General features: G+C 29.9%; 1 protein-coding gene across 1 annotated transcript; it reads right to left on the reverse strand.

The window, feature by feature from the left end:
* Positions 1 to 9,372: 9,372 nt before the first annotated feature.
* LOC112285413 (uncharacterized) lies at positions 9,373 to 11,056 on the reverse strand. Its single transcript, XM_024526225.3, has 2 exons — positions 9,840 to 11,056; positions 9,373 to 9,577 (listed from the first exon to the last, which is right to left on the reverse strand). Exon 1 carries the CDS (start codon positions 10,733 to 10,735, stop codon positions 10,337 to 10,339), a length of 399 nt encoding a protein of 132 aa, XP_024381993.1. The 5' UTR covers positions 10,736 to 11,056; the 3' UTR covers positions 9,373 to 9,577; positions 9,840 to 10,336.
* Between the last annotated feature and the right edge of the window lie 16,844 nt (positions 11,057 to 27,900).

Genomic DNA, 27,900 nt, shown 5'->3' on the forward strand with positions numbered 1-27,900 from the left:
ACATTTTTGACTTGTAATTGTCAAAGTTGCTTACCACAAACTCAATCATCACAACATTGTGAATGGGCACATGAGAAATTTGAAAAAACAGGTGTGAATTGGGTCTTGCTCTATCAACACATGGCATGCTGGCAGGAGAATTCTGAACAAGCATTAAATTTTCCAAAAAATCTAAAAATAAATGATGGTTTTGTGGTAAACTGGGATGGATGTGCAAAACTCTAATTGAGGGGGAGAAGAGAAAGAGGGCAAGCTCATGGCAGCCAATTGTCACCCTAATGATGGTCCACAGCAGAAGCTTCACATGTCCAGAGGAAGAGCTCCAGATTATGTCAGTGTGAATGGAACCTACTCCCAAACACCTGGCCAATTGCCATCAGGGTTCAAACCCCCTTTCATTGCCTTTGGTTGGTCTCCTCAGATACCTGGATCTGGGGCTTTTCTTCAATAAGACCCCAGATTTTTATCAATCTGCTCCTGGCTTCTCAATTTTGGGCTCTCTTGCAACCACATTCCCAATGTTTTTGAAACAAGAGGGTGGATTTGAACTTCTGGGGATTCACTTTGAATGTGACATTCATGGTGCCTCGTAAAGGGGGTTGGCATCTCAATGGCATTGCTTTAAATAAAAAGAAAAATAAATGGGGAGGGGGGGGGGTGTGATGACAGAGTTGGATATCTTGATCTACCATTGCTTTTACAACACCAAGAACCAGAATAATATTTTATGTCAACATCGAACTAGGAAATTTTAATAGAGACTTACAGAATAAGAATGCAAGGGGACATCATTGTCATGTTTATGCTGATTGTTTTGACCCCAGAACCCTAGCCACCATAGCCACCTGATGCTGCTATGTAACAGACTTTTTTCAAGTAAAGCAATGTACCTAGTTCTCATATTTGTGAGGCCACAACAACAAAAAAAGAAACAGACAAAACTGGGATTAATGTTCCACCTGCCCTTGGGTGCAATATCTTAAAACTTCAAGGCATTCTGTGAAATTGAAAAAAAAAAGAAAAAAAAAAAAGAAAAAAAAAAGAGGATTTTGTTCAAGTGTTGAAATGTGAAGTTGTGGGATCCTCACAAATATTTGCTATTTTTCAAACATAATATTGTGACATGTTTTCTTGAAGTTCATGTAGATAATTAAATTCTCCTCAAACATGAGCCAATCTTCTGAAAGGGGAAAGGGCATATTTTTGTAGCGGAATTTGGCAACTCCAGTGGAGCCCATAATTGTACTAGGCTCAAATTTAGGTTTTACGGACATTTAGAAACTCTCAGGCAACAAGATGTGCAAAAACATGGCTAATGGCAACCATTCAAGAGATAACCACAAGTTTTGGAGGGGAATTCTGGCTAGTTTCTATTTTTTTTCCAAAGTTTTTTTTTTTTTTTTTTTAATATTTTTTTCTAATTTATTTCTCTTCAGGTTCCCACATCAGTGGATGGAATTTGAGTGAGGTTGGGCATCCTTTGACCTTAGGCTTTCCCCATTTGGTCATTAGAGCCAATCGAGGCAATACTCAAGTGAGAGTACTTTTGCATTTGCTTTTCCAACAAGGGAAAGTACCTCCCTACATTGGGTGTGGTTCTGGCAAAGCTTTGCCTCCACAATTGGCCCCACTTTCTTCAATTTAGCTCCTGACTTTGATTTTTGTAAAGGGGGGGGGGGGCTAGAACTAGGATGATTCCTTAGAGTTACTCTCATTTGGCTAATGTAAAGTTTAGTTTCTTTTGTCAAGGCCTAAAATATGGAAGAACATGGCAGATTGTACAACCCTGTAATTGTGAATTGGGTTGGAGATTTTGGAACATCAATGACCATTTAACATGATATATCAATAAAGATCATTGTGATTTCATTTACTCTGCCATGAAAATGCACACACATACACACACAGATATGTACATACATACGTACACATATATATTCACAAATACATACAAACATACATACATAATTGTGACAATGTCTAATATGAACATGGTAAGATTCCATTTTTCTTTTAAGTCAAATTACCACAGTGGACTTAAGATTGATGGGATACAAGGGAAACACCAAACACAGAGACATCATGCAAAGCCAGGTTTTGATGCAGAAGTGAGTATACTCAATCCACCTTGCCAAGCAGAAACACACACACTCACACACACTCACTATCTCACTCACTCTCAGAGTAGGCTTGGTGCCAAAGCATCTGGGAGGTGGTACAGGTAGAGATAGAGGCTTTGTCTGCTTGTCCTTGGCTTGCATGCAGGTTGGTTGCCAACCTTGGATGACAGAACCAAATCAAAGACCAGGAATAATGATGGGAGCACAGACACACAGAGGAGCACAGAGAGCACCAGAGAGAAAATGAGGATTACTCACTCAGTATGTCCAAATTGCATCAGTAATGAAAGGAAATTAAACAGAAATAAAGATGGGGGTAAAAGAGAAACAAGATGAAGTAGGAGAAGATGAAGAAGCAGAGATTCACAAGTGTGCGAATGTTAGTGCAGAGCCCAGGAGCTATGGTTCCAGCAGTGCCATGCAATCCTTCAAACCCCCCCCCCATCCGAACACAATTCATCCGCCCATACATCCACCCACTCATTCGTCTGTGTATCATATGGGAAATCTATCCATCCATATCCATGTGCGCCTCTTCATCGTCGGGCAGCACCACAAACGGGCAGTGTCAGGAGAGCCCCTTCGTGGGTGACCCCAGGTGCTTATTGGATGAATGAGTGAATAAGTGCATTCGAAAATGGATGTCGTGGATGTGTCGAAGGGCACCCAACACTCTGCTAGGCTGAGAGGCATAAGGCAGTGGGAGTAGGATGATTTAGAACATCCCCTGCCACTCAAATACTAGTATTTTATGGGTTGTGCTTGGTCCCATGACACAAAGGGTAAAGTGGCCATAACATCCCCAAAAAAGATACTGCAACCACATTAAAAACTAGTGTGAAACACATGAAGTGAGAAAGAACATGGGTTCCCCTGCACAAGTGAAGATTTAAACCTTGTTGGGTACATGATCTTTGGGATTTTGGAGACACCTGGCAACTAGTCCTTTTCAAAAGGAGAGAATGGAATGGGTGGAGAGGAGGTGGTATTTGCACAAGCAATGGAGCAAGTTGGCACCATTTTGGAGTTTCCCAAGAGGACGTGCCACCATGCGTTGCAGCAGCTCACACACAAGCACAACCAAACTTAGAGAGAGTGGGAGAGAGAGAAGGGATATTCCTAATTAGGGCTTGGAGGGAGGCACGACCAGACGACGAGGGTGGGGAATAGGGGAGGGGGTATAGTCTCACTATTAATATCCATACTATTAATGTGATTATCAATCCTTCTACACTCGTACCCAGATTCACGGCATAACCGCGTGGAACCCTCTCCATTCTCCACACCATCATCTACAATTTCCTCGAAACCCTAAACTTCTGAGTGCAGATCTGTGCCCTGTTCCTTTTTTGAATGTGCGATAGGTAAGATTTGACAAATTTGACTGTTTTCCAGTAATTGAAAAAAAAATGTAGACTTGAAAAATTAAAACTAGTTTCTACTACAAATCATTTTATATTTTATGAATGAAGGTTAACTTATTTCAATTAGTCAGCTACAATATTAATCAATATAATATGTATTACTAATTAAATACCAAAATTAAGATGGTCTTGTGTAAATTATAAATTTTTACTAAAGTTTTAACTTACAATATTATTTTTGTATTATTTATCAATAAGCTAAAAAATTTGAGCTCAACATTTAGAATAATTTTAAAATACTCCTGTAAAATATCTAAATGCTTGCAACAATAAATGGGTAATAATATTTTATTGAATTTTAATTACTAAAAAATATAATTTTATATGGTTATGAAAATGTTTTCAAGAACCTCTCTTAAAATGGGCCCAATTGAAATTTTAGAAAAAGATATTTTTTTTCATATTAAGAAATTAAAATTTAAAAATAAGAATTAAATAAAAAAAGAAAAATTAAGAAGTTTATCTTAAAATTATACATGATCCAATGTGGTCTTTGATCTTTAGATTAAAATATAATATCACATAATATATAAATTCACAACAAAAGTAAAAATCTTTTCAATCATATTTAAATATATAATCTTATGCAATGAGGATATTTTTACTACTTTTATGTTTATTTTTGTTTAGAATATGTTTATATAAATACTAAAGAAATATTTCATTTTATTTTTATGTTTAGTTTTGTAAATATTTGTAACTTTTGGAAGTGTGATAATTGAATTTATTACATAACATTAAAATCTAAAGAATATTTATATGGTATTTAGATATAGATATGTATTCATTATTATTCATATGTTTCTAATACGGGTCTTATTTTTAGAGTCGCTACTCTATTTACAAATGAAAATAAAGTTTTAAACATAATTAGGCAACATTTTCTTTCTTACTATTAATTAAAAAATTAAAAACCTATAGTAGATAAAGTTAGTTTTAAATATATTTTCTTTTGAGAAAGACACACACACACACACACACACACACACACATATATATATATATATATATATATATAGTATTAAATACTAATTTATAAAAGAAATTACCCAATTATTTTGGTATTTTTTGATTGCTTCAAGAGTGCCAATTCATATGAATGTAAAGAGAAATATAAATATGGAGATTAAAAAAATGAAGTCTTTAATAAAAACCTTTAATGGAAATCTATTTATATTTAAAATTAATTAAAATAGTAGTTATTCAGTGTTATCTATGACTTTTTCTATTTAAATTTAATCAGATAAAAAATCAAAGTTTACAATCTATACAATATTATTTTAGTATTTGATTTATCTTGTTTTTTTAGGTTTATTCTTCTTAATTTGATAATTTTGATCAATAATTCATTTTAAAGTTTTTACATAAAATTAATTGCAAGTAATTTATTTTAGTATAAAGACAAAATTGAACTTGAGTTGGTTTCTAACTTATTACTAATAATGTCTTCTTTTTCTTCTTTGATAAAAATTATTGTGAAGTTTTTTGCTTTTTGATTTGGTGATTTTAATTCTAACTTTTAGAGAATTGAACTCCACTAATTCTCTTCTCTTTGATCAGCTTCTAGATTATTAAACTGAATATATTTTCTGCTATTAGGAGTAGGTAAAGAGCTGCAGGACAAGCATATTTTACTCCTTTATAGATAAGAAATTTCCTTTTCATGTTCCCATTTAAGTATTTTCTTGTAATATTAGTTTTCAATAAATAAATATTTGGGATATAAGTCTAAGTGCTTTGTAAATGTAAATAATAAAGTCTATGATTTTTCATCAATGGACTTTAAGTATTCAAATTTTATCATTATTAAAGGTTTTTTATTACTTAATTTAAATAATAATATCTTAGATTGCTAAAATAAAATTTTAAATAATTCTAAGTAATAATTTATTTAATTTTACTTAGAAAAAATAAATTATAATAGAGTAGATTAAAATTCGTATTGTAGCATTTTTTAGAATGTTTAATAAAGTTATTTAAAAGCATAAAAGTCATTTATTACCAAATCCAATTTAATTCTTTCTTTTTTACAAGATATAAATATTTAATTCTTATACTATTTAGAAAGTAGCTCCTAAGAATATTATTATATTAATTATATTAAAAAGTCTTAAACTTATAACAATTTATAGTTTTTAAAATGATTTTGTATAAATATATGAAGGATAGATACTCTTTTATTATTTTTACTTTCTATAAACTAATGTATTTCATAAAATAATTTAAGTTTCTAAAAATGCAATCTTATGTTGAAGAGGTATTGTGCAAATTAATTCTATTGCATCTAAACCTTTAAATGGTTTTAAAAGCCTTTTCCAGACATATTGAGGTATTATTGTTTTATTTTATCTTACATGATTAATTTTATAAATAACTTTATCATTCATATTGGTAAAATTTTAATGTATTACTTATTAGATATATTAATTATGTCAAAAAAATAGACTTGTGGATTATCCATTTAGATTTAGACAAAAGATTTGGATTTCAAGCTACCTTTTATCATGTTGTGTTAATTTAATTAAATCTATTTTTAAAGAATTGTTAGGATGTATCATTATATAAATTAGCAAAAATTTGAATAGTATATGTATGTATATATATATATATATATATATACATGGATTTGGTTTAATTTATTTCAATTTTAGATATATATATTAGAATAATATAAAAGATTTAAAAAAAAAATCTTTAAGATTTTTTATAATATTTTTGGATTTTCAAGAATCTTTATAATGCACATAAAAAATCTCGTAGATGGAATTTTCGGAATTAAAGAGATAATTCTATAATACTTTAGTTACAAAAAATTATATCTTTTTAAATCTTATGTGCCATTAATTTTTTTATATTATAAGTTTGTATAATGTTATTTTGTATAAATCTTGTACTATTGAATTTTTGTAATATACTCTAGTATTATTTTGAAAGATAGTTGATCTTTCTCTAAATCTTTATAAATATTTAGTGATTAATAAATACTACTTATTTTCATATATTTTTTTAAAATTACAATTATTTAATAAATGATATATTGTGGTAGAAATAGATTTTGATAGGCCACTAAAAACAAGTTTGTACTTAGAACTTGCTATATTGTACTTCATTCCAAAACTGTTTTCTGTGTAGTAGAGCTTGAATCAAATTGTAGAGAAATAATGTGAGAATAATTTTTCTGATAGTTTGTGATTTATTTTTATTTTTATTTTTATTCTTTTTCTTTTTCTTTTACTATTTTTTCTTGCCAATATCTCATGACTTTCCAAGCGCCAAAAATTTAAGACTATAGATCCATTGTGATATGTTGATGTTCTTTATTATATTGTACTTTGTATATATCATGTACCTTTTTTTATCATTATTTTCTTTTCTTATGTTTATTTTTGATGCACTATTTTTCTCTAATGATATTATTTTTTCCTAATTCCATCATCTTTGCATTAGCCATTAATAATGTGACATTAATATGTATTACTTTTTATTATCACTTTTAATACTTTTTGCAATTTTATTGGATTTTACATATCATCTTGAGTTACTTGCACTTAATTAGTTAAAAATTATTGTGTTCGTGTGTTTTTGGTACTAATAGTATTCTAATAATATTCTTTTAACATTAATAGAACACAAAGATTTTGGTACAAATTAGACATTAGTTTATTAGTTTTGAAATTTGTTTGTTTGATAGTGATTCATGTCTGTATATATTTTGTTTTGGATTACAATCTATTCTTTTTGTCATTAGATTTAGATTGTAATATAGTTTCAAAAGACCAATTATTGTTTCTTGACACTAAGACTATTTGGTTTGGATTCTCTTTCTTGTTTGTATCATCATCACCAAACTAATATTTTTTACAATTCATTGTATGTGGTTTAATTATTTTATTATATTTTGTAGTTATAAATCAAGGAAAAAACAAGCTTGAATACATAAAGATTTTAAAATTTTTAAAATTTTTCATGTTATATATTTGTCAATTTTGTTTTTGTATGTTCTCTTTGTATGTGTTCTATTGCTATAAAAATTCAAAGGAAAACTGTGTCTGAGTTGCTAAAATCTTTGATTTTTTAATGCTTGTTCAAATCTCTTTTATATAAACTATTTTTTTCTTTACAACCTTTTAACTTTATCTTAGAAACTGTTTCAGTAATTATTGTTTATGTATATATTTGTTTTTTTGCTTGATTTCAGTTGTAGCTAAGACCTTGCATTCTTGAAATTTGTAAGCATTTAGAATACATAATGTACATTTTGTTGGCATGTTGCTCTAATATATATATATATATATATATATATCTAGACACACGCACATATACTTATTTTAATTATTGGTTTGGTGACATGTACTTTTTGCTTCCATCTTTTATATTTTAGTTATTTGATTGGTGACTTGAACTTCTTGCTTATATTCTTTACTTAACTTAAAGCCTAAAAAAAATTATATAATTCTGATTTTTTTAAAAGCTTTTTTGAAACCGAAGAGCAACTTTTTAGGTTGTTTTTAATATGTAAAAAAATCATTTTAATGCAAATAATGTCAGCAAATTAATTACTCTCATGCTATTTGCTAAAAGCTTTAGAACCAAAATTTGTTAGGATCGTATGTTTGACATGTGTACATTCTTTTCGAATGTATGTTATTCTTTTCTATTAAATATTTTTAACTGATTATTTTAAATTTTACATAAATAGGAATATTTTCTCTACAAAACATTTAATGTTAGCTTGACAAAATTCTATTCTAATACAAACCACATTATTGTCAATCTTTAAATTTGCAGTGTTATGTTCGTACAAACCCAAGATTTGTGTGGGTTATAGCTACTCTCTTATCTGAAATGCCCAAAAAAACTCCCAATATTCTATTACTTATTGAATGGTCAACTTCATGGGTTGTCTGTTGTAGACTTGAGTGGCTAGACAATCCTCATCTCTTTTGAAGGGACATTCATTTACATGTTCAATGCAAGTCTCTATTGTCAACAGTACCCCAACGCTAAAGTTTTGAGCGACAACTGGCATTATACCTCAATGATGCAATGGGACCGACTACACTAATGCATGTCTCTCTACCCCAACTTCACTTTCCATCTGCAATCACCCTCCTCTACTGCAAGTTTCAGCAGATTTTTCTGCAAAGCGTGCACTTAATGTTCAGTGTTCAGTTAAGGTCTAAATGGATAGGTTCATCAAAAGCTTGTCAAAGTGTAATTTCACAGTACAATCAATGTGTGGAATTGAACGAAGTTTTCGACGCTGCTTTATGCAAGTTTCAGCGTACAAGAGGTTCACTGGTACCAGTGCATCATTCCTATTTTTGGAACATATGTCAGAGTTTCTGGTCCTAATGACACACCCGTTCGGCATGATTTGTGAACGAGTTTGTACGATTTAATCCTACATTTATGTTCACATCAGTCATTCAATCATTCGGAGCGGATTTTACTCACATGAGTTTCTTTATAAAGAAGAGATTGTGCTGGTTATCACACGAATTGGAATGATAAATAAATTAAAGAGAAAAAGTTTAGTCCAAAAATGCAAACGCTGGTGCACATGCTCACACGGGCGATGCAACTTTGGCTCTCACAAAGAGAACACCCGCTCATGTGAAGAAAGCCACATGAACAGTGTTGTCTGATGGTCATACAACAAGCAGCAACACCTTCACATCAACGCTATCAACCGCCGATGAATAGCAGATTTTGTGACACTGACGTAGATTATCATTCTTGAACTGCATGTGAAAGTGAAGTTAATACTTCTTCATCTGTCATTCAATAAAACTGCCGACGTATAAACTCGAGATAATGGAGCGAGATCCAGGAACGCACAATTCCGTTTCTTGTATTAAATAGTAGTGCCACAACACTATTTGTAAAATCGGTCTATTTTGCCTACTGGATCATCCTTGCATACTCAACGCCCTGCAACGATCTCTACTCATGCGAATATTACGAGGCTAGAAATGAAGATCATTGAAGACGTTCCTTACGCCTGCCACACGTTTCCGATTCATGCTCAGGCTGCAAAAGTCACAAAAATTTATAATCAGCATATATTGCAATGTGTGTAATGTCTCCGATTATTATCACTAAGTCTAGACTCACGATCCAGATCTCATTGTTAGTAACTCCTGTCATTTTTGAATCCACTGAAAAAAACATGCAAATAATAGAGAAAACATGCAGGTACACATGCAGGCAATAGAGAAAACATAGTCACGCATGCAGGTACATGTAGTTGTGAGTTTACACAAGTCATTGATGTCTGCAAATGAAATATTACCTGTGTTGAATCTCCAGTGTCACGGGCGACAATAGAAACAAGATTATAGCATATGAACGCACACCATTCACGAACTCAAAAAACGGATAAGCCTTCTGCTAAGGAAGACCCCGTTGAATGAGAAACTGTCTACTCTAACCTTGGTGGCATTAAACAAACATATGGACTAGAATAAAAATCAAGGCACCGCGTATTCGGGCGCTAGGAGCCACATCTTCCTCAATCTCCACCACTACGAGTGTATCACAGAACGAGTAATTCTGTAAACAATGTTGAGGATAAATAATACGCACTGAACGAGCTATTCGGTGCACCTACGGTCGCGTAACTTGCTCATGAATATGCTAAGGTAGCAGAAAAATGTCCCTAAATGTAGGAGGTCATGGGGTCAACAACACATCCTACCACTCTACTCTCTCTCTCTCTCAAAAGAGTCCATAGTTGCAGATATGATCTGCGATCTCGCTAGTCCGAGTGTTCCGCCCAATGGAGAGGATTCAGAACAAGTAGCATGGTGCCAGGCTCAAGTCCTGGCCCATGCTAGCGTCTTGGGATTCAAGAGCGCATGCCAGCGCCAGCCGACTCCTCCCGCGCGGCTTCTTCGGTGCGGGAGGGCAGAAGTCCACATTCACATAAGGTATTCTGTGCTCGTTTGACTTGGGCGTCTCACAACCCGACCCCTTCATCGCATCCTCCTCCACCGACAGGGAACCATCCAATGTCAGCTTCTTTACAGCCGAAAAATCTTTAGGCTTCTTACAAGCATTCCCAGGTAACGAAGTGCGCACCGGGCGAAGGTTCGATATGCGACTCCACGTCTCCAGCGACTGTCGGTTCCTTCCAAATCCCATCTCCACAGACTCCTCCCCTTGCGTACTCAACATCCCCGGAGCCATTGTTACAATGTAGGCAGCAACCGTAGATTCCCAACACCTGGACACCCTAATATCTAAGCCAAACACCGACAAGCCACTAGATCTAGAATACCCACAGTGCAACACACACACACACACACACACTGCGTGTTACTAGCTCACAGACTACTCAAAAAACTGCAGATCTGGAAGAAAAGAATGACGGAAAGAGGTGGAGAAGATGACAGTGCAGGGGATCGTTGAAAGTGACAAGACAGATGTAAATGAAGCTCTTTTTAAGAGGCATTATTTGCAAAGGCGCCGCAGATGTTCCGGAGACCCGGATCCCGCATATGATGCCCCATTACCACCTCCACTTCCACTGTAACACTCCCCCTTTCCCTTTGTTTCTGCCGGCAACGAACTGCTCCTCTAGGGTGCGGCGCGGCGCGGCGCGGCACGGGTCGGGTCGGGTCGGCACTGGTATCCTCAGCCTGGCCCAGCTCATGGGTTTGCAAGTTCAAGGAAGCAGCAAAGGGGTGTGCAAGTTGATGGCGAGGAGGGCGAATTGGAATAAGTTATAGTATTATAGTATACTATAATATACTGTAGTATGTATATATATATATATATATATATATACTTGGTTGGCAGCCAAGCTCTAGTCCCTTTCGAATTGGAGCCCATCCTCTCGTGACTCCATCCCTTTCAGCCAAAACTAACGTTTAGATTAGAAGTTGATTAGTTTTGCTTAAGTTTGGATTAGTGGTGGGCTAATTGTGACTTCGTTTCTCGTCGGAACGGTTGGACTGGAATCAGCGCTACATGTGCTTTGTGAGTGGGGTCCCTTCCTACGTTTTGTTAATGCTGTTATGGAAGTGTACATTTGGTGGGATAACTGATGATTAATTTGATTACGTGGATAATATAGTTTGGGCTTTAAGATGTAATCGGTTTGGAGTGCAATAGTTGATCTATACTCAAGGATTCATTGACGTCATGAGCTTTACAAGATATTTTCAGTAAAAGAGGTGAATAATATCCCAAAACATGTGCATTTGTGAGAAATGTCAAAAGAACTTTTAAGAATAATTTGGTCATACATGTTTTTATTTTTACTTGCTGGTGTATATATATATATATATATATATATATATAACCCAAATTATAGAACATTGCTAATGAAAAAAAATACAAGGTTTAACAATTGTAAAACAAATAAGAATAAAAAAAAAGGAAGTAAATGTTTCATGATAAAATATCAAAAATATTATAACTAGAATTTTTATTAGCGGATTAATTGTTGATAAAATCCAAAGATAGACATGTTTCTGTTATTATTTAGAGATATATATATATATATATATATATATATATGTATTTATATATCCCAATAACATTACGTAATTATTACATAAGAAGAATAGATATTATTAAAAAATAATTTTACATAATTTATTATCATGTTACTGTTTACTAAAAAGGTTGATCGTCTGTTCATTGTTATTTCCAAAAAGCATTTGTGACGATGATTGTCAGAATCATAGATTTTATTTATTTAATTTAATTTAATTTTTTTTTTATACTTACAACACTTGTAAATTATTCGATTAATTTAATGCAAAGTTTAACACATTTGAGTTTTTTTTCATTATTTTATTATTTGATATATTATTATTATTATTATTATTATTATTATGACATTAATAAGTAATTATAAGCAAAAAAGTAAAACATGTGATTCATTTATGTTTTTTAAAAATACCTTGTAAAATATTTCGAATTTCATTCTTATTTTATTTTATTTTATTTTGCATTATATACACCTTCTTTATTAATAACTCTTTATTATTATTTAATCTATAGAAAAGGCTTTTGAAATTACGTCTTATAACTTTGAAGTTATCTAATTTTTTTTTTTTTTTTTTTTTTTTTTTTTTAATTTGTGCCATTTTATATTTTATTTTAAATTCCAAGTATAGTATCCATATAAATCTAAGAAAAAAAATCAAATTACAATATGGGTTAGAAAATGACATTTGGAAAAGAATATTAATAACTTACATCATATATTAATAAGTGCAAAGAGACTAAAGATTCTTAACTAAGAGTGGAGTATTAAAGAAGCATTCACAAGATCAAAATATGACTTTAGAATTGCCCTACATACATTAGTTAACAATAACATCATGTAATAGTTTTCTAAAGACCAAAAGGTTTGTAAAACTTGTTTCAAAGTTGTAGGATAAGTATCAATGTTATGATATGCTTCTATAGTAGCTTCTTGAATTTAAAAGAAGTTTATATAGCTACTTAGAGTATTAACTACACTTGTAAATGCAACTCATATTTACAAAATTCTTATGTTGTTCCAAAATGAATATATCAATACTGTAATTAAAATATTATAATTATATATTTTCTTTTCATTATTTCTGTCACATGTATAAAAAAAAATAGATGAACATGAGGAATTCAATTATTTTTACAAATATTATGACCATAGTGATAATCAAGAACTTAGAGAAACATAAAAAATATAATTATAAATATCACTATTATCATAGAATAATTTTTAGATTTAATTGATATTTTACCAAGTAGAACATTTTTATCACATTGCTGCTCAATTTTCTAGAAAAAATTGCTAGACCAATTATCATTGTTCTGTATGATTTATAAATGATATATAAATTTTTTAGATTAAAACCTTGATTAATGCATAGTTCAAATATTTATAATTATTTCACTGTTAGAACTTTATTCTATAAAATTTATTCTTTACATTTTATTAAAATTATTTTAGACGAATTAAAACAAAAATTAAATTTAAAAAAAATTAAAACGAAAAGAAAAATTGCTTTTGGTTTTGTTCTGCATATTTAGCATGAAATAAAAATAATAAAGAAAATTAAAAAAACCAGAAAATATTAAATTTGTTTTAAAATTTTTATTTAAAGAAAAAGACTTTCATATTTTTATTGGAAAAATAAAATTAGCACATTTATAATGTGTATTATTGAAATAATTTCATGTGAATATAATTATTATACTAAAGCCAACACAATAATACATACTCATATAGAATTATAAAGATTAAAACGTTCAATAAAAATTCCAAGATTTTTATAAAAATTCAGGCATCTCTTATAAATTAAACTTAAAATACCATTGGATGGGTAATTTTTAAAAATCCTCCAATGTATTTTTACATTTAAAATTAAAATAAGAAGTATTATTACAATATCTGGAACTTAAAAATTCTTCTTTTGAAGGCAATGACATATTGGCATAAATAACAATAGCATATTATAATTTTAAAGTTATTTAAAAAAAGAAAAAAATTTTAAAAACTTATTTGCATAAATCTTTGTTAATCTAAAAAAATACATAAGGATATTAACAAAATTTACATAATTTATTAATATATATATGTTTCTTAAAATATCATGATTAAAATATTAATTTTAATCAAAATATTATATTATTTTTAATTATATATATAAATATAAATATTTCTAGAAACGTACTTCAAGTTTTTATAACATTAGAAGTTTGTATCTTGGTTGTTTCTTTTTTCTTTGGTCAAGTGACACTACAGTCAAAATTCTTCTCATTGAGTATTTAGAAAAATAAAAATTAACAATAATTTTTTTATATTATTTTTTGACTATAATAAAATCTTATATTTTACCTCTTGAATTATTCTCTATGAAATAAATATTTTTGGATTTATTATTTATGATATTATCTAAGTATAGATATTTTTATCCTTATGCTAATTCATATTTTTGATTTAATAGGGCATGCTAAAATATAAATATAAACTTTTTTTTCGATTTGAATTTAATCACATATCTCTACAAGCATGCATTGTCAATTGGTTCTAAAAATTCTATATTTTGTAATGTAATAATAATAGCCTAGCTTTCCAATTAATGTTCTTATTCATTTTTTTATTCTTTTATTCATGACAATAATAATTTGTTGTTGTAGTATCTTTTAATTTTTTAGATTTTTTCTAACTATAACTATAATAAAAATTAAAAAACAATTAGATAAAATATGCAAAAATAGACACATTTAATTATAAAAAAATTAATTCAAAATAGATTTTTTTTCACTATAATATTAATAATTACATATAGAATTGTAGATTTATCCAACTAAAAACTTGAATTATTCAAAATCATCAAGACTCTTTGTAAGATATCTGACATGTCTACAATATAAAAGCATAAACTATATTGTATAGGCATTAATGTTATGCTTTTTTTGAACCTCCATAATGATATTTTTTTTATAACGATAATTTATAATTAAAATAAAATTATGAAATTTATTTCTAAAATATATATATCTATATATATATATATATTTATTGGTTTATTATATTAGAACTTAATTTAAACCATCTATTTGAGTGTAGTTTTGCATAGTAAAATCTCTAAAAGATTTATTGTTTGTTTTTAGTATTATTATATTAAAAATAATAAAATAAATTTTTAGTATATTTTATTAAAAAAATTCCTTTATTATAATATAATATATTATTTTTTTATTAAAATATCTATTTCTTAATGCATATTTTTTAATATAATATTTCTTAATGCATATTTTTTAATACAATCACATTTGAAAATGTTGCACCAAAAAAAAATTGTGAAAGAAGCTTCTTTAAGTACATAAGTTATCAAGAATGACAACTAAGTTCTTTTTGCAAAAGAAGCTGTAGAAACTCTACTACATTGATAACAATTCAATGGAGGGTTTTTTTTGGCAATTCTTAACCTTTAATGACAAATATATTGAAATAAGAAGAGAGGTGGGTAAGTAAAGCATGGCTTTGCCATATTATAATACAAGTATTGAACAAAAGAGAAAAAAATTATATTCTAAAATAGCTTCATTTATATTATAATATAAAATTATCTTAAGAATATACATATTAATTAAGAAAGTAATAAAATTAATAAGTGATAATGCTATATTTTTATAAAAGAACTTCTACTTACTTTATATGGCTGTAAAAAGAAAAAATAAGGTAGATTAGCAAAGGTAATATTACAAGTACCTTATGAATGAAGTAAAGAATAGTAATTAAAAATAATCATTTTGATAAATCTTAAGATAATACTGGTGGAGATTCATTTATAAACCAAGGTTAAAACCAAATCTTTAGATACAAAACAATGCACATACAATAGATGAGGCTATCTTATTATGATTAAAGTATAAGTTTTAAAAGAAAAATTAATAAGATTTCTATTTGCATTAATTTTGAATAATATGATTTTATAGTAAATTTTTAAAAGCTTTGTGAAGTTGAAGTTGTTTTGACTATATCAATTTTAAATTAAATATAAACAAGGTTATATTTTGATATATTATATGAGTTTTATAACTAATCTATAAGTATATTTTTTAGATTAGTAAATGTTGATGTGCTAAATGTTAGTTATGTATTTGAATATAATTAGATAATTAGATTAAAATTAGTTGAGATTCAAGTGAATTAAGATTCTAAAATTGGATTTTAAAATTTCTTTGATTTTCAGCAATTTATAATTAGGATTGGAATGTTTGTTTTTTATTCTAATGGTTGGATGATTTTTTTACATTCTTACAAATTTTGAAAAGAAGTTAATAATTTAAAAAGGTGATATTTAAGCTAAAAGATTTGGATTGAGATTTATGAAGAATAACAACTAATATTAGAATAGATTATGTGCTATTTCTTCTAATTTATATGTTGTATTTTTTAAAATTTTTGTATCCTAGTTTTATCTAGTAAAGTAAGATATGTACAAAATTTGAGTAAAAATCAATGATTAGTATATAATCTATTGAGATTTGAAACTACTATGGTATTTATTTAAAGTTTGACAAGGATGATTTTAGGATTTTTTTAGTATTTCTTTTGAATCTCTTTAAAATATCTTTAGATTTATTTATTTATTTATTTAAGATTTTATTAGAAATATTTTTTTAAGATGGTTTAAAGTTTATTCAAGATTAACAAGGTGTATTTGAATACTTTATGCTTGATTTTTTTGGATTATAAATTCACCTTTCAATCTAAATTATAAGATGATTTTTATTAAGTGTTGCTTGTAATTGGTGGTGTTTCAAAAAAATAACAATAATGAAAGATGAATAAATATAAAAGAAGTGAAATAAATGTAATCTAAAAATTTCACACTCTTAAATTTAATCATAATATGTTTATATGATTTTCATTTAATAACAAGTAAAATTAAAAAGTAAAATTAAAATTTTTTAAAGATATAATTTTATCTTATTTCTAATACAAGAAAAAAAAATATAAATCCAATTTATTATAACTAAATTTTGAAGGTTTAATAAAAAATAAAAAAATAAAAAATAATAAAAATATTTTTTCTCAAAGATAATTTACTTATATTAAGGATTTGAGCTTTACCAAGGCTTTTATATAGTATATATAGGTATCTTAGAGAGGCCTCAAGGCCTTAGTCATATCTTCCTACCTACATCCAAGGTGCTACAACTCATATAAGACTTGTGCACATCCCTTCTATGAAAAGCTAAAATAATTTTTAATCCTATTATTTTCTATTGGTAAATTATTTTTGTGTTTTTGACTTCTCTATGGTATTCAAGATGACTTAATTTTCTTTGGAACTTTGTATGGCCTTCAAATCTTACTCTATTTCTTTATAATAGCTCCTAAGGTGATAACTCTTAATTTTATTAAAGTCTAAAAATAGAATCTAAAATATTTTATATAAAATTTATTTTATTTTTATAATTTTTTTAATACTAATATTAATTTAAGGCTATATTTTTATACCAAGCTTATTTTTTATAATAATAAATTCAATTTAAATCAAATAAGAATATTATTATTTTTATATAAATAAATAAAAGAATATGAATTTTTTTTTAAGTTCTTTTTAATTATTAAATATCATTTACAAGTTTTGTTTTATTCATGTAAGTAATATATGTAGACAAAATTCTAATATAGATATTAATTTTAATAACTAAATATTTATATTTAATTTTAAATAAAATTATTAAACCAACTAAGATAATTACCTTTAAGGCTTATTAAGATTCTATTCTTATATATATATATATATATATATATATATTTAAAAGATTTTTTTTATCAAAGATATGAATTTCAAAGAAAAAAATCTTTGATATATTCTTATGTTACTTAAAAAGACTAAAAAATCACTCAAAGATGATAATATATTGAACTAGAATACCTATTACTTAACACAAGAAGATTAGAAAGTCTTGAAACAAGACTAAGGATTAATGAGACATTGACACAAATGAAAAAGGCTTCACTCTTGCTTCCATGCGTATTATTTAATTAGGAATGTAGAATAGATATTAATTCGTTTTTGAAAGATATTGATAAAATATATTAATAATCCATATAATAGGAAATTCGGGAAGATGGATGAATGTTTTAGTTATTAAAAGTGGTTAATTACAAAATTACGATTAAAATCTGGAGAATCAAGAGAAAGTATACAAGAGTTGTAGAAGTTAATTAAGGTGCCATCGCTGTGATAGTGTGAGCTGGGATAAGCTTGGTGCTACTTCTTTTGTTTTGTTTGTTATTTTCTTTGAATAAGAGGATTGAAAGTTTCTGAATATTGTGAAGTGAATTATGGAATGGAAATGTGATTGGTATTATTTGAGAAGAAGAAAGATTGAATGCTGAAATCTGATTGTAGTTCAGTAGAGAGAATGAGTTTGTGTTTGTGTGAAACACTGTAATGTGAATGGTAGTTTTGTGTGAAGAATTCCAGTGATTGAAATGAGGGTAATTGTGTGTTGAAAGCTGTGAGGGCGCAGTATTACAGTTAGAGATTATGAAGGTGAATATATTGGTGGAAATAGCAGTTATTGGTATGACTGAATTGCTGTAAAGAAGAGACTGATAAGGTGAAGGAGGAGATTATAGTTTCCTTGTGTGTTCAGATATTGAAAATAGAGATGATACATTCAGGAGGTAATTGATTGTGTGATCCTAACGTGAGCACTTAAGTAACTAATCATTCCCCGTATTCAAATCTCCCTATACGGATTTATTCTGGGAGGTTTCTTCCAGAATAAGTAAAATGACAATCACATTTTGGCGCCACTGCCGAGGATTGACAACATTATTGAGTGTTAGGAATTAACTGTCAAAGCAGTAAAGGAGATTAGGAAACAAACTCAGTAGAAATAATGAAAGAGTATGGTTATTAAGAATGAGAATTTAATAGCAAAGAGAATAAAGCAATCAAAGGAAAGAATAGAACGATCGCAAGCAAGAAATTTGTTGCATAATGAGTGAGATCACAAATTAAAAAAGAAGCATCAACAAAGTTAGATTAAGCCATGGTTGCATGCCTGTGAGCATATTCGATCGTACCCTAAAGACGATCGACCTCTAATATTTCAGAAGTACATACCATTAAAGAAATTATCAAGAATACTCGTGGGGAGCACTGCTAATAGTCCAACGTACCTCTCGAAGCCGTTTACAAAAAACGAGGAAGGCACAGAGGAATTAGGTATCCCATTGGGTATTTTCTCAATTGGAAATATGTTCGATCCTAACAAGATTGATTCTAAAGATCGGCATAAATCACTTGCCAATAAAGACCAATTCAGAGTATATCAAAACCTGTCGTTTTCACCTCATATTCAACTAGTAAAATTATTTGAAGATAATAATAGTCAATCGAGAAGGCATAGAATTCCGAAAAAGACTTTTGTGGGAGACAGTTTTTATTTTAATAAGGAATTGAGCAAAACACTGACATCTTTAATGATGTCCGGAGGACCAACAGTTCAAATGGGTGTAGTGGGCAATTGAACGACTAGCATCGCACCATTACCTACTTTTTGGGATTTGCAAGGTGCGGATCCAGATCAACATTTGTCTCAATTCTTGATGGCATGTGTAGCCAATAATGGCAGAATAGAAGACATTTGACTGAGATGGATGCCAGCGACATTGAAAGACACAGTGTTTGAGTGGTATAACCACCAACCTGTGGGACAATTTCTCAATTGGGAGGCATTGAAAAATACATTTTTAGCCCATTTTTGATCAATTGGTTTTGAAGAACGTCTTAGAAAAAATTAATGAACAACAGAATGGTACCAGAGAAAGCGATACAATCATATTATGGTCATGTAGTGGATATACTTCGAAAATGGCCAAATAATCAAATGTCGGAATCATTTGTATTGTCCATATTGGTTAATGGACTACATCCACCAGAATTGAAGATGTTTGTAAAGGAGGCCTAATCAGCCACCATTGCATCATCTCTTGAGTGAGCAAAAGTATGGGAGGAATGTCACTATGATCAGAACTTAACAGTTGGAGCCACGATGATTCCATCTCAAGGAGGTTATCAAATGACAAATTGGAATGACGCATCGGAAAGTTATCTAGGAAGGAATGATTATGGTACAATTCCATAGAGAATAGTGGATGCCATTCCATTGCAAGCTGTACTACCATCATCATCACACTCGTATGCGCCTTATTCCACGTATCAAAAACCAATACCTATAAAGGAATTACCAAATGCATTGGTATCAAGGGATCCCAATGAGTCATTGCTGTTAACATTGACGAAAAAAATGAATGAATTGGCTGTGAATCTGACCAAGGATAAAAAAAAAAGGTATAAACCAATTAGTATGCATCCCAATGTTTGGTGCAACAATTGTAAGGGGTAAGGTCATTTAGTAACAGAATGTCCTTCACCTCCCCAAATGATTGTACAATGTACCTTTTGCGGGGGCAAGCATATTATCACCAATTGTTGGAATTTACAGAAGCAACAACAACTCAGTAACCAGATAATGACTCAACCAACTTCGTGGGATGTCAATCAAGTACAGACGAATAATAGATTTGGCTGGAATGAAAATCAAGCGAATAAACAAAACAAGAATTATTCCAATTTTCTAAACTCTGAATTTTACCAAGAAGATGTATCCAATACTCATAGATTGGCGATGAACCAACCAGGATACCATCAATATCCATCCATGATGAAGCCAATGCGAGACTCTATAGTAACAATGGGTCAACCAAGATCCTTTACTCATCCAACATGGAATAGACCTAGCCATTATATACTAGTAGAAACATCCATTATCCCTGAAGGAGTTGGTAAGAGACCACTTCGTTGCTATCGTTGCAGACAAATAAAACATTATACAAGTGAATGTTCTAATCCAAGGGCCAGCGATGACTATGCTTCAATATGTGGAAATTATAAGCAGTTTGGTCACACTTATCAACAGTGCAATGCACCCTTTAATTATAATAACCGAGACCAACAAATGTAAACAAGCCAATTGGTAGAGAACAAAGGCCCTATTCAACGAGACTCACCAATACATCGTGTCGAGGTGGTAAATGCAGTGCTTACCAGAGGCCAACAAAAAGACAAGAATCCAATTCAAGACATGGATGAACCAATCGCAAGAGAGCAAGTAGCACCGTCCACGGGGCTAAACGAACCAATATCAGTATTGGGACGTATCCCAATATTGAGACCTCAACAGACTGAGGAACTCAATTCGGTTTCACATGCCAATTTGTCGAGACCATCCAATCCAGGTCCTGTTATGGGCTTCGTACCCAGTATGAGACCTGACTCGGTGGCAGAACCCAATGAGGTCTCAATTACGGAGGCTTCAGTTCTGTTCTAAGTAGTTCTAATCTCTACGTAGTTTCAAAAAATGTCCTATCCGTTGAAAGATCCTCTCGAGGGTGGAAATTCTAAAGAAGCTCCAGCTATTGTTCCAATTCCGAGTTCAAGGCAGAAGAATATCTTACCTCAAGGAGTGAAATCGAAACCAATGAAACATAAAAGAGTATTGGGAATTACTCTCAATATCGAACCCTATGACATTCTGAAGGATTTGGATGTTATTCAGCCTTCAATTACAATGAAGCAACTTTTGGCTATAGCACCGGAATGTCGATCTACATTGAATTCAGCGTTAATACGACGAAGATCTCGCACTAAAGAAATTCATGAAGTTAGCTTAAATCCAGATCCGGGAGCACCAACAATCAATATATCAATCGATGGCGTTTTAATTCCAGGGATACAAGTCGATAGTGGCTCCATTGTGAATTTAATGAATGTGAATACAATAGAGGACTTGGATCTAAAGCAATTGCTACCTATGACATTGGTCTTGTGAATGACAAATCATAGTCGGGTAAAGCTAATGGGAATCTTACAAAATATTGCCACTATAATCGTGGGATTGACATACAAAATCGATTATATTGTATTCTGATTATAGAGTTCTACATTATCGTATCCCATTTTATTGGGCAGATCTTGGCTTTATCAAGCCAAAGCTAAGAACGATTGGGGCCGAGGCACATTGACAATTAAAAAAAGTCGGGACCAAATTGTTCTACAGATGTATCTAATACAATATCATGGAGAATCTCAATTGCCAGAATCAGAATTTACATCAGACAACGAGAGTCAATCGATTGAAGCAGATGACGATGCTATAGGTTCACCGCAATTTTAGGTAGGACAAAACACTTCAACAGCAAAGGTAGGAGTCTACCAATGTAGAAGTTCTGACAAATATTTACTGCATCAGGAGGATGTAACTAACTCGAATCATGCTATTGCCGAATGGATGAACAATTCCACAGTCAATAGAGTCAGCACATTAGAACTAGATTTGGGTGGTTCTCATATGTCGGATAATACAAGATATTCAGATCAGGAGAAGGCAATTAAATCAGAGGTTGTTGAAGACCCTGTGTGTCAATCTATTATCCTGGGTACCAACGAAATGCCATAGCTAATTAAAATATATGCTAGTATTATCAGTACAAAATTGGATGCTTGAAAAGAATTTTTTGTCCATCACAAATCTGCCTTTGCGTGGTTGTATGCGGATTTGAAAGGGATTCCAATCGACGTGTATGAGCACCAGATTATTCTGGAGGAAGGTGTTATGCCAGTTCGTCAAAGATAATACCGGCTTAACCCAAAATATTTCATTTTAGTGAAAGAAGAATTGGATAAACTTCTCAACGTGGATTTTATTTATCCTGTTTTGCATAGTGCATGGATGTCATCAATCTTGATGGTGCTGAAGAAGAATGGAAAAATCAGGATATGTCAAGATTTTTGAAAGTTAAATGTGGCCACCAAGAAAGATTACTTTCCATTACCTTTCACTGACAGTATGGGCAACAGGTTGTCATTATCACCACTAGGTAAAAGAATAGGAGTGGGGCACCAGTTAAAGTCATTTTGTAGTGTTGTTTTGGATTGGCTGGAGTACCATTTTCTTATATTTCTTGTGTTTTCGAGAGTAGTAGTTCCAAATAAAAGTTAACAATGAGGAGCCAGTCACAAGAGTCGATTGAAGAAGTTCTAGAAGAAAGGAGTCACTTTTAGCACCAGTTGGAACTTTGGGATGCCCAGATCTTGAAACTGGAAGCTCAAGTCCATGAACTGGGCAAGTACAATGAAAACCTTTCAGCTCAGTTGAGGTAGGAGCCGATGGAAGGATTGGAAGAGGATGAAGATTTGCAGTTGGAATTGGAATCAGTGGAACCAATAACAAATACTGCGGCAATTGATTAATTAGATAGGCGAGAGGGATCGTAATTTTTGTAGAGATTTGTTAGATAATTTTTAGATAGGTATCAATTGAGTGTTTGCAAGGATGCTGCACAGATACGAGTGGGGCTATGTAAAATAGTTATCAATTCGTTTTTGAAAGATATTGGTAAAATATATCAACAGTCCATATAATAGGAAATTCAGGAGGATGGATGAGTGATTTAGTTATTAAAAGTGATTAATTACAATATTACGGTTAGAATCTGGAGAATCAGGAGAAAGTATACAGGAGTTGTAGAAGTTAATTAAGGAGCCATCACTGTAATAGTGTGAGCCAGGATAAGCTTGGTGCTACTTCTTTTGTTTTGTTTGTTATTTTCTTTGAATAAGAGGATTGAAAGTTTCTGAATATTGTGAAGTGAATTATGGAATGGAAATGTGATTGGTATTATTTGAGAAGAAGAAAGATTGAATGCTGAAATCTAATTGTAGTTCAGTAGAGAGAATGAGTCTGTGTTTGTGTGAAACTCTGTAATGTGAATGGCAGTTTTGTGTGAAAAATTTCAATGATTGGAACGAGGGTAATTGTATGCTGAAAGCTGTGAGGGTGCAATATTATAGTTGGAGATTATGAAGGTGAATATATTGGTGGAAATAGCAGTTATTGGTATGACTGAATTGCTGTAAGAAAGAGACCGATAAGGTGAAGGAGGAGATTATAGTTTCCTTGTGTATTCAGATATTGGAAATAGAGATGATACATTCAGGAGGTAATTGATTGTGTGATCTTAACGTGAGCGCTTAAGCAACTAGTCATTCCTCATGTTTGAATCTCCCTATATTGATTTATTCTGGGAGGTTTCTTCCGGAATAAGTAAAACGAGCAATGACAAGGAGCTATATAACAATATTCTAAAAGACCTTGAACAAGTGTTGACTTTATTAAATACATGTCTTAACTTGGAAGATAAGTTATCTATATGTGCGCCATATAGTTAGCTTATTCTACAAGCTACTAACATATGTGGCACTTGATTAACCTGTTGACTAAGTTTCTAGCCTACTAATCAATTATAAATACATGTAAAATCAAAATTACATCTATATAGCTTTTAAGAAGCTTCTCTTAAATATATTATGAAATTAATATATTTTTATCTATTTCTACCTAATCATATAGATAATTATCAAAATAAATATATATTTTTGTGATATTATCTCTCCTTTTAGAGACAAGTTTTATGAGGAGCAATGATCATCTTTTAGGAATCTTTCTTTTCTTCACCTTGATTTTGATCAATGTCGTCAATGTAAAGCCTCAACTCTCTTCATTGCATTTGCAAGATCTTTTGCTCACTTCTATGTGTATTTATTAATATCATGTCTATACCAATAAATAAGATATTTTAATTTATTTTGGCACTACCTCAAATCTAAGACTTCTTCCACCTCAAACTCTTCATTATCATCTATTTTTATTGGAAGAGGTGGCATTTATCTACTTCCTAAAATATTTATTATCTTATATGGCTTAAGAAAAAAAACATTGAATACATGATGGATCTTTATAGACTCTAGAAGGTGTAATCAATAAACAATATAATTGATTTGTTCACAAATAGAAAAATATTCAAGCTTATGATAGTCCAACTTGTCACAAAGACAAGTAGTCTTCATATTTTGACAAAGTAATTATATTTTATTATTCACATTAAATTATAATTGTTCCTTGCAATTGGTATTTTCATTGATCTTTTATTGTTCTTGAGCTTCTTTTAAATATTCTTTTATAATTGCATATAACTCTAACAAAAAATTCATCAAATCTTTTGCAACATGATCATTGAATTTTAAAAAATTAAAAGTATTAAGTCATAGGTGATAACCATAATTGACAAAGAAATATATTTTTTGAGTAGAAGAATGTATCAAAGTATTATATGCTATTATATTATATGTTATCTTACTTGAGAATACATCAGGCACCTGGTTGTAGAAAATAAAGTTATATTTTGTAAATATTCAAAAAATCCTAATAGGTTCTAATCATCTAAATACAAAGTAATTAGAATTTCAATGCAAAAGGCTTAAAACTAATATAAAGTGCTCAAAACATTTCTTCTTATTAACCTCAAGCAGGCACTAATCCAAGTTGCTTTGTTACTTTCATCTTATTGTAACTTTCAATTTTCTTTCCAAATCCTAATCCCAAGCTGTGAGCTTTAACAAACTATAATTTTTGATCTAATCATCAAATTGGTACAAATTATTTCTCATTAGTGTCATTATAAGTCTTTTATATGCTTAAGAAGTTTCAAATTAATTCAACTTACGTATTGTAAGAAAATGTTACAAATTCACATTGATATCTATAGGTAGCTACTTTAAAAGTTGATGATAAAGTTCAGATAGCAATTTTTCCTTCTCCAACTATTAACTTATACTCAAAGTTTGTGTGCAACTTAGTCTCTAAGTCTTCTAATAATATATAAAATTTCATCTTGCTCCAACTAGTAAATCTCCAAATATTCCAAAACCCTAATCAACCCTAAACTAACAACTTCTGGTATCTTCTTACATAAATAATTGAATATCTCCAAACTACATTATTAAAATTATAAAAAATTTTATACACATTTAGGAAACCTAAATAAATACATAATAATAAATTTTAAATTATAGATGTTGCACCAATTGCATAAATCAACAAAGAGTGCGATTTTTAATTTTATTGCATAAATTCCAAGTTACCAATACAAACCTTGATTTTGAACATTGATTACAAAGTCTTCTTAAAACCTAAGAAAATAATCTTTATGCTTTTATAATAAGGTTGCTAATAATTCTTAAATTCTATTTATTGATCATTATAAATTCCTATACTTAGCCTTCTATGGCCATTTTAGTGGCAGGAGGTTTGCTTTCAATCTCGACCCACAAACGGTTGTTCTTTGGATATCAATCCAATCTATTAAGCATAGTCTTAATCTCACTTTTATCTTAATATCAAATATATCAATTATTTATCTCATCTACTTTATTTTTATTAATTTATGTCCTTTTTAAGATAATAAAAGATTTTTTGTAATTACAAAAGAAAAATTGATAACTAACTTTTATCTACTAGCTATTAAAACAAGTAAATAATCTAAGAAACTTTTATAAAGCCTTTCATAATTGTCTTGAATTTTTATTGAATAAAAATGGTTGAATATTAATATAAAATAATTTTTTATATATTTTTATCATATAATTATATTACAACAAAGCAATACAAATTCTCCCTATGTCAAAAGAGTTGTTTAATCATCTTGATGATAATTGATGGTACACCTCAAATATTATTCTAAAACTTAAATTACGTGTTTTGTTTGCTCATCAATATGTAGATAAAAAGTTGAAGAGAGCTTCATATCCATCTTTAAAATCTTGAAAATAATTCTCCAAAAACTTGATATGAATTGAGTCTCTTTTATTAATATTATATTCTTAGACAATCCATGATAGTGATAGATATTGTCAAGAAAAAGCTTAGCCATTTCTTTACTTATAATAGATTTTATAAATGATATAAAATATACCATTTTGATAAAAAAAATCTATTATTATAAATATAGAATCATATAAATCTGAAATTAAAAGATTTTCTTATCATATTATATATTATTTTATTTGGAAATGCACTAGGCACTTAGTTGTAAAAGATGAAGTTGTGTTTTATAAACATTCAAGAAATCTTAATAGGTTTCATTTATATAAGAAGAATGTAATTTGAATTTTAATTCAAAAGTACTTAAAGCTAATATAAAGTGCTTAAAAACATTCTTTTTAGTAACTTCAACCATACACAAACTCCAATTGCCTTATTACTTTTATAATTAGGCAATTTTGATTTTTCTTTGTAAATCTTAACTCTAATCAAAAAGCTTTAGCAAGCTGTAATTTCTAATCTAATCTTTTACTTAATGCAAAATTTTGCATATAGATACTACTATAAGTTTTGTATATGTTTAAAAAAATTCAGCTCAATCGAACTTACAAATTATAAGAAAACATCCAAAAAACTGCATTGATGTCACTTTACCACCAACTCAAAAGTTAATATGGATGTTTTGTAGTATTTTTTTTAATCATTAACTTTAATTCATAATTGGTGTATAGCTTGATCTTTAAGTCTTCTAATACCATATCAAATTTTACCTTGTTCCAAAAATAGATTTTTAGATATTATAGAAATCCTATTCTATCTTAAACTGCCAACTTCCAATACCATTTTGTAGCAAAAATCAGATATCTTTCAATCACACCATTAGATTAATATAAAATTTTATGGAAATTTAGCATATTCAATCAACCAAGTATTTTTAAATATTGAACTATAGATATGACATCAATTGTACAAATTAGCTAAGAGTGCTAGTTCTAATAGTATTGCATAAATATAAAGTTACTAATATAAACCTTAATTTTGAATAATAATTATAAAGTCATCCCAATCCAATAAAAATAAGCCTTATGTCTCTAAAATGAGCTTAAAGCTTACTCTCTAATCTTAGTCGCCAATCTCTAAATGCATCC

Source organism: Physcomitrium patens, chromosome 8, assembly GCF_059467195.1.
Source record: "Physcomitrium patens ecotype Gransden chromosome 8, ASM5946719v1, whole genome shotgun sequence".
NCBI lineage: Eukaryota > Viridiplantae > Streptophyta > Bryopsida > Funariales > Funariaceae > Physcomitrium > Physcomitrium patens.